Source organism: Ovis aries, chromosome 15, assembly GCF_016772045.2.
Source record: "Ovis aries strain OAR_USU_Benz2616 breed Rambouillet chromosome 15, ARS-UI_Ramb_v3.0, whole genome shotgun sequence".
Taxonomy (NCBI): domain Eukaryota; kingdom Metazoa; phylum Chordata; class Mammalia; order Artiodactyla; family Bovidae; genus Ovis; species Ovis aries.
The window spans coordinates 78,690,811-78,704,682 of NC_056068.1; the positions used below are offsets into that span (position 1 = coordinate 78,690,811).

General features: G+C 39.9%; 1 protein-coding gene across 1 annotated transcript; it reads right to left on the reverse strand.

Annotated features, from left to right (window-relative positions):
* Positions 1-393: 393 nt before the first annotated feature.
* LOC114118544 (olfactory receptor 9G4) lies at positions 394-1,402 on the reverse strand. Its single transcript, XM_027979897.2, has one exon. It carries the CDS (start codon positions 1,400-1,402, stop codon positions 464-466), a length of 939 nt encoding a protein of 312 aa, XP_027835698.1. The 3' UTR covers positions 394-463.
* Positions 1,403-13,872: the final 12,470 nt, after the last annotated feature.

Genomic DNA, 13,872 nt, shown 5'->3' on the forward strand with positions numbered 1-13,872 from the left:
ATATAGTATCGCTAAGAAGCATAATAAGTTTCCCACAGTGGCTCAGTGGTAAAGAATCCACTTGCAGTTTAGGAGATGTGGGTCTGATACCTGGGTCAGGAAGATCCCCTGCAGAAAGAAATGGCAAACCACTCTAACATTCTCATCTGGAGAAACCCAAGGACAGAGGATCCTGGCAGGCTACAGTTCACGGAGTTGCAACAGTCCAGCATGACCAAACATCTAAACCACAACTATAGAATCAAGCATACTACAGTATCTTAAAACATCAAACATACTAATATCATATATTTAAAATCATTTAATCACAAAAAGGGAGTAATAAAAACATATGGTTTAATCAGTGTTCCTTTTTTAAGTATAACATGCTGCATTTACTTGAAATATGGTAATGTTTACAAACACGTTAATAAGCCAATAACCTAGAAAATGCAACGAGAACATTCTGCAGAAAAGATAGCCTTCATCTCTGAGGTCTTACGGTCTTTGCTGCTTTCCAGAAGGCCTCTTTGACGTCTTTGTTTCGCACGCTATAGATGAGAGGGTTGAGCAGTGGGTTGATCACAGTGTAGAACAGGGCAGCCGTTTTGTCTCTTTTCAGGGAGTAGGCGGAACTTGGCCTTGAGTACATGAAGAGCAAGGATCCATAGAAGAGCATGACCGAGACCAGGTGTGAGGCGCAGGTGGAGAAGGCCTTGCGCCTTCCCGAAGCCGTGCGGATCCTCAGAATAGCGAGAAGGATGTGGAAATAGGAAATGATGATGACAAGAATGCTCAAGAGGACTGTGAAGCCCACGAAACCCAGGAGGACCTCCTCATAGACCTTGGTGTCTGTACACGACATCTTCACCAGCGGCGGTGCATCACAGAAGAAGTGGTCGATGATATTTTTGCCACAGAAACTCAGGCGAAAAGTGTTGGCAGTATGGGCTATGGCATTCAAGAAGCCTCCTATATAGGAGCCAGCAACAAGTCTGGTACAGAGAGAAGGAGACATAGAACTCGAATAAAGTAGCGGGTTACAGATTGCCATGTGGCGGTCGTACGCCATGGCTGCCAGGAGAAAGCACTCAGTGTAGGCTACAACGCAAGAAAAGAATAGCTGGGCTCCACATTCAGCCAGGGAAAAGCGTTTATCTTCTGAGACACAAGTCGCCAGGATTCTGGGAGTGTACACAGAGGTGTACCAGAAATCCAAGAAAGACAGATTGCCAATGAAAAAATACATAGGTGTGTGCAGGTGGGAATCAATACGGATTAAGATAACCAGGGTCATGTTCCCTGACAAGGTAACCAAATAGACAGTCAGAAATATCCCAAATAGTATTAGTTGCCACTGGGGGTCTGTTGAGAGACCCAGTAAGATGAATTCAGTCAGGATGGTGCGATTTCCAACATCCATGTCCACTGGGAGAAAGCCTGATAAGATAATGAGAAAAAATTGCTGATTTTTCTTTTGGAATAAAGAAATAGAGGTATCAATTAACTCAACAACTGCTAGGAGGCATATTAATCCCTTACAAAGTCACTAAAATATCACATCTTCAATCTATCACTTGGGAAGACCACTAGAATTGGGGAAAATAATTGACTTCAGAGTTAAGGCTTGCACTTGCTATTTGCTTAATGCAGGGTTAGTATCTGAGTCTCATCAAATGGATGAACAAAATGATGACACTGACAGGTTGAATGACTGAGTTAAGCAGATACACAGGAAAAGGTCAGCCAAATGTCTGGTACATGATGAGAGGTCAAAACTTTGAGTATTCTGCATGTATTATTGAGAATCTATGTGTCGAGCATGATCTGATAGTTCAACAAATATTAATACACTGTACTGCTCCTGTCACTATTAGCACACATAGAAATACACACACACACACACACACACACACACACACACACACACACACACTTACTTCACCTTATTTGGACAGAGTCCTAAATCCTATACTTAACCCACTTAATACTTTCCACAGATTTTAAGATACTATTATAATCTTCATATAGTTTAAGAAATGTTTCCAAGGACCTAGAACTGATCAACAGCAGAGATAGTAGTTGAACATAGAATTTTCTGTACCAAGACCTCATGTTCTCAATTGTGAAGCCATTGACCTCCCTTATAAGTAAATATACTTTTATCTTCTTCTTCCCGCTAAGGCAATCCTATAATTCTCTAACAACTTGAATTTCTGTACCTTCAAACTGAGAAAAGTATTCTGCACTTTTCTCTAGTTCATGTGAGATTTATATACATAGTTGAAGCATATTTGGATTCAGTAATGTTGAATATTACAAAGAACCAACTTGTTGGTGTCAAAGCACCATTGAAAAATTATGAATCATTCCAGGTTTATATCTTGAACTTCCAGAGCTCTCGGAGATTGGACTTGCATCTCTTACATCTCCTGCATTGACAGGCAGATTCTTAACCACTAGCTCCACCTGTGAAACCCCCATAGAGGCAGTGAGAGCAAGCTAAAACTAAGAGAGCTGTGATTTACTTTAATGTTAAAATATTAATCTTTGAGGCAAACCAGAGACAATTCTATATCTAGAATGCAAATCTGAATTTTCTACCTCAAGATATATTGGTTCCACTTGTTACTTAGTGAAGCAGCTTAATCTCTCAATGACTTGTTATCTTAACCTTTCCAATGTGGCTGAGGGTTCAGAGAGGATGTGGCTTGACTGATGACATGATGGTAAAAGCAACTTTGGAGTCCTGAAGGCCATTCCATTTCTTTTCAGTATATAATGGATTTCTTCTCATTAATACCCAAAGAACAGATGCTTTAGCAATATATCCTAGGTTCTGTAAACTTGTTTTAACTTAAATTATTATAATCCTCCCTCTTACCACTTCTCTTCATCTATTAGAACTTCAACCAAAGTTTATTGGTTACATGATTGATTCCCATACACCCTGGGAGCTTCACAGTTACAGTGCCATTGTTATTCAGTTGTACAATACAACTTCCTAATATACTCAAACTTAATAGAATTATCTTGGGTGGAGCTTTTGGTTATTATATTCAGTTCAGTTGCTCAGTCGTGTCCAACTCTTTGTGACCCCATGGACTGCAGCATGCCAGGCCTCCCTGTCCATCACCAACTCTCGGAGTTTACTCAAACTCATGTCCATAGAGTCGGTGATGCCATCGAACCATCTCATCCTCTGTCATCCCCTTCTCCTTCTGCATTCAATCTTTCCCAACATCACAGTCTTTTCAAATGAGTCAGTTCTTCAACATCAGGTGAAAGTACTGGAGTTTCAGCTTCAGCATCAGTCCTTCCAATGAATATTCTGGACTGATTTCCTCTAGGATGGACTGGTTGGATTTCCTTGCAGTCCAAGGGACTCTCAAGAGTCTTCTCCAACACCACAGTTCAAAAGCATCAATTGTTTGGTGCTCAGTTTTCTTTACATTGATACTATATAAAAGGGTGCATTATAGGTTCTTCCCTTTAGGTCCAGTGACTAAGACTCCACTCTCCCAATGCAAGAGGCCCAGGTTCAATCCCTGTTCAGGAAACTAGATCCCATGTGCTGCAACTAAGAGCTGGCATGCTGCGACTAACAGATGCTTCACACTACAACGAGCAGCAGAGACGTCTCGCAACGAAACTAAGACTAGATGCAGTGAAAAAAATTAATAAACATAAATGTTAAAAGAAGAAAAAGTAACACAATGCAAAAAAATAAATGAATAAGAAGGCTATAGACACCATCTCAATAGTTACTATAAATTTTCTCTGCTACATTATCACCTGACTAAAGAATAGAAAATATCTGAGACTCATTAAGCTCATTTAAAAAAGTTTATATCAAAGTACAATTCATTTACAATGTTGTATTAGTTTCAGATGTACAGTTAAAAAAAAATTCATTATATATATCTCCACTCTTTCCTAGATTCCTTTCCCATAGGCCATTGTAGGGAATTGACTAGGGTTTCCTGTGCTATACAACATGTTCTTATTATTTATAGATTTTATGTGTAGCGTGGTGTGCATGCATGCTCAGTCCTGTCCAGTTCTCTGTGACCCTATGAACTATAGCCCACCAGACTCCTCTGTCCATGGGATTTTCAGCAAGAATACTGGACTGGTTTGCCATTTCCTCCTTCAAGGGATCTTCCCTACCCAGGGATCAAACCCAAGTCTCTTATATCTCCTGCTTTGGCAGGAGGGTTCTTTACCACTAGCAGCACCTAGGAAGCGCCTAGATCCATCCATGTGGCTGCAAATGCTATTATTTTATTATTTTTATGATTGAATAATAGTCTACATGTACCACCATAAACATAATATTCATTTTTAATAGAATATAATTTGGGGAACAAAACTAAAATATCTTCACAAACTAATTACTACTCTTCTATAACTGCCTTCTAAAGAGGAATATAATTAAAAAAAAGAAAAGAAAGTTCTGGTCTATGCCGAAAGTGTTCCCAGAAGAAGAGATATTTATATGACCCTGTAAAATGAATCCAGTTCTGGCCCCTTGTCAAGGGTAATGTGAGAGAGGAGAGGATTTTCATGACAAGAAGAAAAGACATATCAGATCCTTAACATGAGAGTCTGGTGAGCTAAGAAACTAAGAATGGTTAACTTAAGAAAGGGGTGGAGAGAGGAATCAGGCATGAGTCGTAAGAGTTATTCATTCGCTAAGCTTACTGGAAGCCATATTGGGAACTGGGGTCTTGAAACCAACACAAACGGGAACACTGCCATCATGAGGAAGTAACATGGTCAGATGCATATTTTCAAGGTTCATTTTGACTGCAAATCAGAGAATGGACTGAAAGAGAGGAAAAGTTCCCTCCAACAGAAATATCTCTGAAATCCTTCATTGTTTATTACCTGCTGAGGTTATCCTCCCATAAAGGTAGGAAAGAGGCACTCAGAAGTCTTGGGAAAATTACTACAGCTTGCATAAGCTGGGAACTTACAGTAACAAACAAACCCAAAGACTCTCAGTTTCAATTCCTTTTCTAACCAGGAATGTGTATTTATACAGCAATTTAACCTCCAAAGACTAGGAAAGTCTTAAAGACAAGATCTTTTCAAGTTTTAGTTAACAGTGGAAGCATCTTTTCTATATTTTTACACAAGAAGCTCCAAAATCTTGGAAAGAGTGAATAAATAAATTTGGTGAAACTTTTAGAACATTCTATTAAAAGACCAAATCAAGTAGTCATCATTCTGAGATCACAGATTAATCATATTATACATTGTGCATGTGTGCAGTGTGCTAAGTCACTTCAGTCTGACCCTTTGCGATGCTATGGACTGTAGCCCAGCAAATGAACTCTCTAATGGGCTTCCCTGGTGGTTCAGATAGTAAAGAACTCACCTTCAATGTGGGAGACCCGGAGTCAGTCTCTAAAATAGAGAGGTAAATTAACCACAAACCAATGATCTATGTGATTAATGTTTTCAAATTACTTTTTTTTTTTTTAACATTTCATGAAATCAAGAGTAGATGCTCGTATTCTGCCCTTTGATCTGGAATGATCTTGTGGTTTGCACTGACAAATAGTTTGCCACATTGTCAGCACCAGGTAGCTATTAAGCACGGATGTCAAGAAACACTGGGCTTCCCTAGCGGCTCAGACAGTAAAGCATCCACCTGCTATGCAGGAGACCCAGGTCCGATCCCTGGGTCAGGAAGATCCCCTGGAGAAGGGAAGACTGCCCACTCCATCATTCTTGCCTGAAGAGTTCCATGGACAGAAGAGGCTGGCAAGCTACAGTCCATGGGGTCACAGAGAGTCAGACATGACTGAGAAACTAACACACATACAAGAAACATTACCTGCTTCTATTCTCACTTTTGAAATTCTGACTCCACAATATAAATAAGCCTCAGTTAGACTGCTGAAAGGTGAGACATCTGGTTACATTCTCTTTTGGACCTCCTTTCTCACAGCAAGCTGGACCCCCGTCATATGAGCTAGTCCATTCTTCCTCACCTAGCCCTCGCTAACAGAACAGCTGAGCAGAGACCATCAGCAAGCCTAGCTGGGAACAGACAGGGCTGGCATAGTCGGCCGTACACAGCTGCACAGTTGGAATGGCACCTGAGTTCAAATCCTGCTTGGGTCCCTTGATGGGTCTGTAATCGTGAGCAAGTCTTTTAACAACCTCCAACCTACACTTTTTCATATTTAAGAAATGAGAAAAATATCAGTGATATGTACATAAAAATGTCACCAGAAAATATCATACAGTAACAGCTATTTTCATTCCGAGAAAAATGAGTAATGCTTGACTTATCTTTTAAATCTGACCTCAAGAAAAAGCAATGTGGCTAAGTTTCCACAAGGAAAACATTTAAGCCAGAATAGTGATGTCCCCCATAATCTTTCTAAAACGCAGAAAAGTTATATATATATATATATGTGTGTGTGTGTGTGTGTGTGTGTGTGTGTGTGTGTGTGTATTTGCCTACTCGCATGCACTCAGCAAAGGATTGGCAGGCTTTGAAATGCACATTTTAGTGCCTTGAATTGACAGGGGCAGAGCCTGATGCTAATCACCTATGTATGTGTCTGTGTGTGTGTTTTTCCTTTTTGTTTCTTTTTTATGGAGCTGGAGTTGATTTGCGATAGTGTGTTCATTTCAGGTGTATAGCACAGTGATTCAGTTATCTCTCTGCCTATATTTCAAGGTTATTAGAAGACATAATTCCCTGTTCTGTACAGTGAATCCTTTTGCTTACCTATTAGGACTGTGGAATCAAGAGATAAAAACATGTGTGCTGTTAAGAATGCCAGTGTCCACCCTGGAGCACAATTTCATGTCAGGAAAAATTAGTTGATCTTTTTACAGCATTCAGTTCCTAAGATACCATTTATCAACATCCCTCATAGAATCTATCATAAAGATAAGAGTAGAAAGGTTGTCTACAACATCATGTATAAGAACAGATCTAAATTTTTTTTAATAAAAAAAAAAGAATAGATTAGTGTTAGTCCTCAGTCATGTCCAACTCTTTTGTGACCCCATGGACAGTAGCCCACCAGGTTCCTCTGTTCATGGAATTCTCCAGGCAAAAATACTAGAATGGGTTGCCATTCCCTTCTCCAGAAGAACAGATTAACAATCCTTAAATATGCATGTAGTTTTGGATACGTGGGCCATTCTCACCATCTGGATTGAAGAGAGATGCGATGCACCACAGAAGGGCACTCTTCTTTTCACTTTAAGATTCTCACATTCTTGTTTCCCTAAAAATCAATCATGTGAGCTTGTTTATTCTAATTACCACTTCCTGGTTCTTTACCTGACTTGGATTAAATTTGTGGACTCGTCGATCTCTTTAAGAACACACTAAAAGGACTATTATCTTCTTCCCAGCATCCACAATTTCCTGTGTTTAAATAAACAACAACTGGGAGCTGACTGTGGCTCAGACCATGAAGTTCTTATTGCCAAATTCAGACTTAAATTGAAGAAAATAGGGGAAACCACTAGACCATTCAGGTGTGACCTGAATCAAATGTCTTATGATTATACAGTGGAAATGACAAATAGATTCAAGGGATTCGATCTGATAGACAGAGTACCTGAAGAACTATGGGCAGAGGTTGCTGACATTGTACAGGAGGCAGTGATCAAGACCATCCCCAAGAAAAAGAAATGCAAAAAGATAAATTGGTTGTCTGAGGAGGCCTTACAAACAGCTGAGAAAAGAAGAGAAGCAAAAGGCAATGGGGAAAAGAAAATATATTCCCATGTGAATGCAAAGTTCCAAAGAATAGCAAGGAGAGATAAGAAAGCCTTCCTCAGTAACCAATGCAAAAAAAATAGAGGAAAACAATAGAATGGGAAAGACTAGAGATCTCTTCAAGAAAATTAGAGATACCAAGGGAATATTTCATGCAAAGATGGTCACATAAAGGACAGAAATGGTATGGACCTAACAGAATCAGAAGATACTAAGAAGAGGCGGCAAGAATACACAGAACTGCGCAAAAAAGAGCTTCATGACCCAGATAATCACGATGGTGTGATCACTCATCTAGGGCCAGACATCATGGAATGTGAAGTTAAATGGGCCTTAGGAAACATCAGTATGAACAAAGCTAGTGGAGGTGATGGCATTCCAGTTGAGCTATTTCAAATCCTAAAAGATGATGCTGTGAAAGTGCTGTACTCATTATGCTAGGAAATTTGGAAAACTCAGCAGTGGCCACATAACTGGAAAAGGTCAGTTTTCATTCCAATCCCTAAGAAAGGCAATGCCAATGGAAGTTCAAACTATCACCCAATTGCACTCATCTCACAATGCTATCAAAGTAATGCTCACAATTTTCCAAGCCAGGCTTCAACAGTACATGAACTGTGAAGTTCCAGATGTTCAAATTGGATTTAGAAAAGGCATAGGAAACAGAGATCAAAACGCCAACATCCCCTGGATCATCAAAAAAGCAAGAGAGTTCCAGAAAAACATCTACTTTTGCTTTATTGACTTTGCCAAAGCCTTTGACTCTGTGGATCACAACAAACTGTAAAAAAAATTCTTAAAGAGATGGGAATACCATACCAATTCACCTGCTTCTTGAGAAATCTGTATGCAGGTCAAGAAAGTAATAGCGAGAACTGAAAATGAACAACAACAACAAAAAGACTGGTTTCAAACTGGGAAAGGAGTATGCCAAGGATGTGTATTGTTACTCTGCTTATTCAACAAATATGCAGAGTATATCATGTGAAATGCTGGAATGAATGAAGTGCACAAGGGAATCAAGATTGCTGGGGGAAATATCAGTAACCTCAGGTATGCAGATGACACCACCCTTATGGCAGAAAGAGAAGAACTAAAGCACCTCTTGATGAAAGTGAAACGGGAGAGTGAAAAGCTGGCTTAGAACTCAACATTTAGAAAACTGAAATAATGGCCATCCCTTCATGGCAAATAGATGGGGAAACAATGAAATCAATGAGAGACTGTTTTTTTTTGTGGTGGAGGCGGGGCTCCAAATTCACTGCAGACAGTGACTGCAGCCATGAAATTGAAAGACACTTGCTTCTTTGAAGAAAAGCTATGGCTAACCTGGATAGCAAGCTAAAAAGCAGAGACATTGCTTTGCCAACAAAAGTCCATAGAGTCAAAGCTATGGTTTTTCCAGTAGTCATGTATGGATGTGAGAGTTGGAATATAAAGAAAGCCAAGCTCTGAAGAACTGATGCCTTTGAACTGTGGTGTTGGAGAAGACTCTTGAGAGTCCCTTGGACTGCAAGGAGACCCAACCAGTCCCTCCTAAAGGAAATTAGTCTTGAATATTCCTTGGAAAGGCTGATATTGCAGCTGAAACTCTAATACTTTGGCTACTTTATGTGAAAAACTGGCTGATTGGAAAAGACCCTTGTGCTGGGAAAGATTGAAGGCAGGAGGAGAAGGAGAAGACAGAGGATGAGATGGTTGGATGGCATCACCGATTTTATGGATACAAGTTTGAGCAAGCTTCAGGAGTTGGTGGTGGCTGGGGAAGCCTAGCGTGCTGCAGTCCATGAGGTCTCAGAGAGTCAGACACAACCAAGAGAATGAATTGAACTGGAACAATCAAAAGTTCTGAGAGAAGACAAATCACTAGATATTTATTCGTTGATTCAGTAGTTATGATTCTTAGGTTAAAAACAACTCCTGAAAGATTCCTAAGTTCTTTGCAATGCTAATATTTTATAATCATGAGATGAGTGATAAATACTTTGAACTTCACATGTTTACAGCTGAATCCCTAGCCCTCACTCCACCAAACAGATTGAACTCCTCATTTCTCTTATTATTAGTAAATTCTACTGAAGCTACACATTTGGAATCAACCTACTCTCCCTCTCTCCTGCCTCCTGTTAAAAATTCCAAGGAATCCTCATGTCCCTGCCTTCAAAACATTCCCTGAATCTGAGCCCTTCTCACCACCTCCACTGGTGGCATCTTGGTCAAACTACTACAATTTTTGCCAAAAATATTGCAAAATCCTTCAAACTGGTCTACACATTTGTTCCTCTATAGTTTATTTTCAATGTATCAGTCAGTATTGTTGTTTACAAAATAAGGGAATACATGTAACTCTTGTTCTTAAAAAAAAAAAAAACCTACAAATTTACTAATTTATGTAAAGTCCAAGTCTGTGCAGTGGCCCGAATGTCCTTCACAAGCAGACCCTCCATTACCTGCAGATCCTCACCTTCCAAGACTCAGTCCTCCTTTATTGCTATTTCTTAATAGCAGCCCCAGCCCAGCATCAGATATATTGGATCTATCTGTTCCTCAGTGTGAGCACTATTCCCCAGATGTTTGCAAGACTCACTCTCTCACCTTCTTTAAGTTTCTATCAAATGACACTTTCTGGCATTTCTGCCCATCCTCATCAGTCTATCTTAAATTTTATATTCCCTTCCCATCAACAATCCCCATCCTTCTTATTCTGCTCAGATCCTGCCCTTTTTCCCCAGACATAAGATTCTGATGCTGGGAAAGACTGAAAGCCAAAAGGTAAAGGGGACGGCAGAGGTTGAAATGGCTAGATAGCATCATTGGCTCAATGGACATGGATTTGAGCAAACTCCGGAGACGGGGGGGACCTGGGAGTCTGGAGTGCTGCAGTCAACGCGGTCACTTACTGTCAGAGTCAAACAGTGACTGGACAACAACTGCAGTCCTCTCCTTTTGCTTAAGTTTATTGTCCGTCTTTCTTCACCAGAATGTAACAACACAGGTCAGAAAGACTTTTCTGTTTTGTTTACTACTGTACTCCAAAGTATAGAACAGTTCTTGGCATCTGATCGGTGCTTAATAAATATTTCTAAAATTAATTAATGAGTAATTCCCTTTAAAACTTAAAGGTGTCTCCTTTCTAACCTTGCTCAGACTCCCCAGGACACATCTTCCCTCAAGTGGTCAGTGTATTATGTCACTAATGAAAAGGAAGAGTAAATAAAGAGAAGATTCATAACCACCAAGATGGACTAAAATAATTTCTGAATTTGAGATAAATTGCAATTAAAAAGTGAATAAAATAAGCAACAAAGAAAACGTCAGAGTCAGTCCTGTTGAGCCTCCCATATACAAGGACTTCATATGTTGTGTGATCCCTGAAGCAGCTCTGTCCCTTTCTCCCTGCACTGGAGCACTTAAAATTCGAGGGAAGAATGCATTCTTCTAGGGCCAGAAAATGAGGACCAAGAAGGAAAATATCACACACTAGCCATTTAAAGAGCACAGCATTTTCAGAACCACTAGAGTCAAAAAAGCATGTCTTTTTTATTTTTCGCCTCTTATTTTCTCTACTGTGTATGTGAATATATGATGACCTAGCATAGCTACCAGATTGAATTAGAACTCTAAATGTGGGTTACATATAACACGAACAAAACTCTAGTTAGAAGATTGTGTGTGTGTGTTTGGCATGAGAATGACCCTTTGAGAGCCAGGCCAGATGCTGTCTGAGGTCACAGAAAAGCCAGACCACTTACCTGCCCCTGACCCTAGTTTCTTACCCTTGATCAGGAAGGATGCTCCTGGAAGTGACACCCTCTTCCCTCTCCTCTGATGCTTTGGGGAACTTTGTTAGATCTAATATAGGTGTTTCCTCAATAGTCCTTTGGGACCTCTTCCACAGAGCATCCCAGAAATATGTGCCTCCCTCTCCAAAGACACAATTGGAGCTCCTTTGGAGCATGGGGATAATATATGAGTTAGGGTATGGTAAAATGAGGAGCATTTCATTAAAAGTCCACTCTCAGAATGAATATGTCAAATGTAATCATACCCATGTGTGACTGTGTGTGGGGGCTTCCCAGGTGGCGCCAGGGTAAAGAACCTGGCTGCCAATGCAGGAGGCCTAGGAGGCCCAGTTTCAATCCCTGGGTTGGGAAGATTGCCTGGATAGGGGCATGGCAGCCCACAGTCTTCTTGCCTGGAGCATCGCACGGACAGAGGCGCCTGGCAGGCTATGGTCCATAGGGTTGCAGAGTTGGACACGGCTGAATTGACTTAGCACACACAGCATGTGTGTGATAAAAAGAAAAAAACAAACAAACAAACAAAAACCTCTCCAAATTATACTAACTGGACTTTTCTAGATGTTATCATGTGATTCATAGTGTTTTTCCCTCTCTTATGTCTCACTGTCTGTCCAGGCTACACTTCCTTGCCTCATTCGTCAGGAAACACTATCCATTCTTGAGGCCATGGCTTGGATCGCAACCCTCTAAAATTCATATATTGAAGATGTAACCTCCAGTAACTTCAAATGTGACTGAATTTTGAGACAGAGCCTTTATAAAGGAAATTCAGTTAAACTGAGATGGTTAGAATGAAACTTAATGCAATCTGACTGGTATCTTTCTAAAAACAAACAAAAATGGAAACAGGAAAAGAGATGCCAGGGATGCTTTTGCGCACACACACACACACACACACACACACACACACACACAGATCCAAGTCAGGAGAAAGTAAGAAAGTCACCAAGTGCCAGCCAAGGAAAAAGACGTCAGAACAAGTCAGCCATGCTGGGTCACTGATCTTGGCCTTCCAGCCTCCGGAGCTGGGAGAAACACATTTCAATTGTCTATGACAGGCAGTCTCTGGTATTTTGATACGGCAGCCTTGACAAGCTCCAAATCCTCTCTTGGATGTAAAGCTTTAGAAATCTTTTCACCTCTCTAATTATCTATCTTTATCTCCTTCTCCATTTCTGTTTCATACAGCAGCTCTTCTTTTGCCCTTCATTCTTTTTTTTTTTTTCATTTCTTATATGGTATTATACATGTTTCAATGCCATTCTCCCAAATCATCCCACCCTCTCCCTCTCCCACAGAGTCCAAAAGACTGTTCTATGCATCTGTGTCTCTTTTGCTGTCTCACATACAGGGTTACTCTTACCATCTTTCTAAATTCCATATATATGCATTAGTATACTGTATTTCTGTTTTTCTTTCTGGCTTACTTCACTCTGTATAATTGGCTCCAGTTTCATCCACCTCATTAGAACTAATTCAAATGTATTCTTTTTAATGGCTGAGTAATACTCCATTGTGTATATGTACCACAGCTTTCTTATCCATTCGTCTGCTGATGAACATCTAGGTTGCTGAGGTCTTTGTGATCTCTCAGCCCTCTTCAGGGTTAATGTGTTTGCAATCTATGTCATTCAGTTTGATAATTTAATCAGGTACTTCTTGAGTTGTAGTTATAATAGCACAATATGATCTTAAAGAAATGCCTAAATATATTCATCTACGTCTATATTTTATACATAAATCTTAGACGTTAAAAAGTGAAATATATATAGAACTATAAATATAGATGGATATATTATATATGGAAATAGATATAAATATAGACATAGATATACATAGAGCTAGATTGATAGACATATAAAATTTTGCTCTTTCTCTTAAAGAGCTTCTATCTCATGAACTTCACACCATATAAAAAGAAACATTTCAAAGTCATGAAAATATTGACCAATATTAGTATTTCTATACTCTTACTGATGTTAAGGGTGGATCAACTCACTGCAAGATAAAAGGAGACACTGGGCCACAGAGAGCTACATGCAAGTACTCAGGGTTTATGAGAATGAAAACATCCACAAAGTATACATCTAATTATCTGTTTCACTGAAAAGGAGAACAAGAATGAAAGAAACGACATTTGAAGGCATTTCAGTCTGCCTGCAGTGTGGGAGACTAGGGTTAGATCCCTGGGTCTGGAAGATGCCCTCGGAAGGAAATGGCAACCCACTCCAGTATTCTTGCCTGGAAAATCCCATGGATGGAGAGCCTGGCAGGCTACAGTCCATGAGATTGCAAAGAGTCGGACACAACTGTGCGACTTCACTTCTTTCT

Excerpts from the sequence above, each read along its gene's own strand:
- LOC114118544 (XM_027979897.2), bottom strand. The coding sequence starts at position 1,402 with ATGGATGTTGGAAATCGCACCATCCTGACTGAATTCATCTTACTGGGT.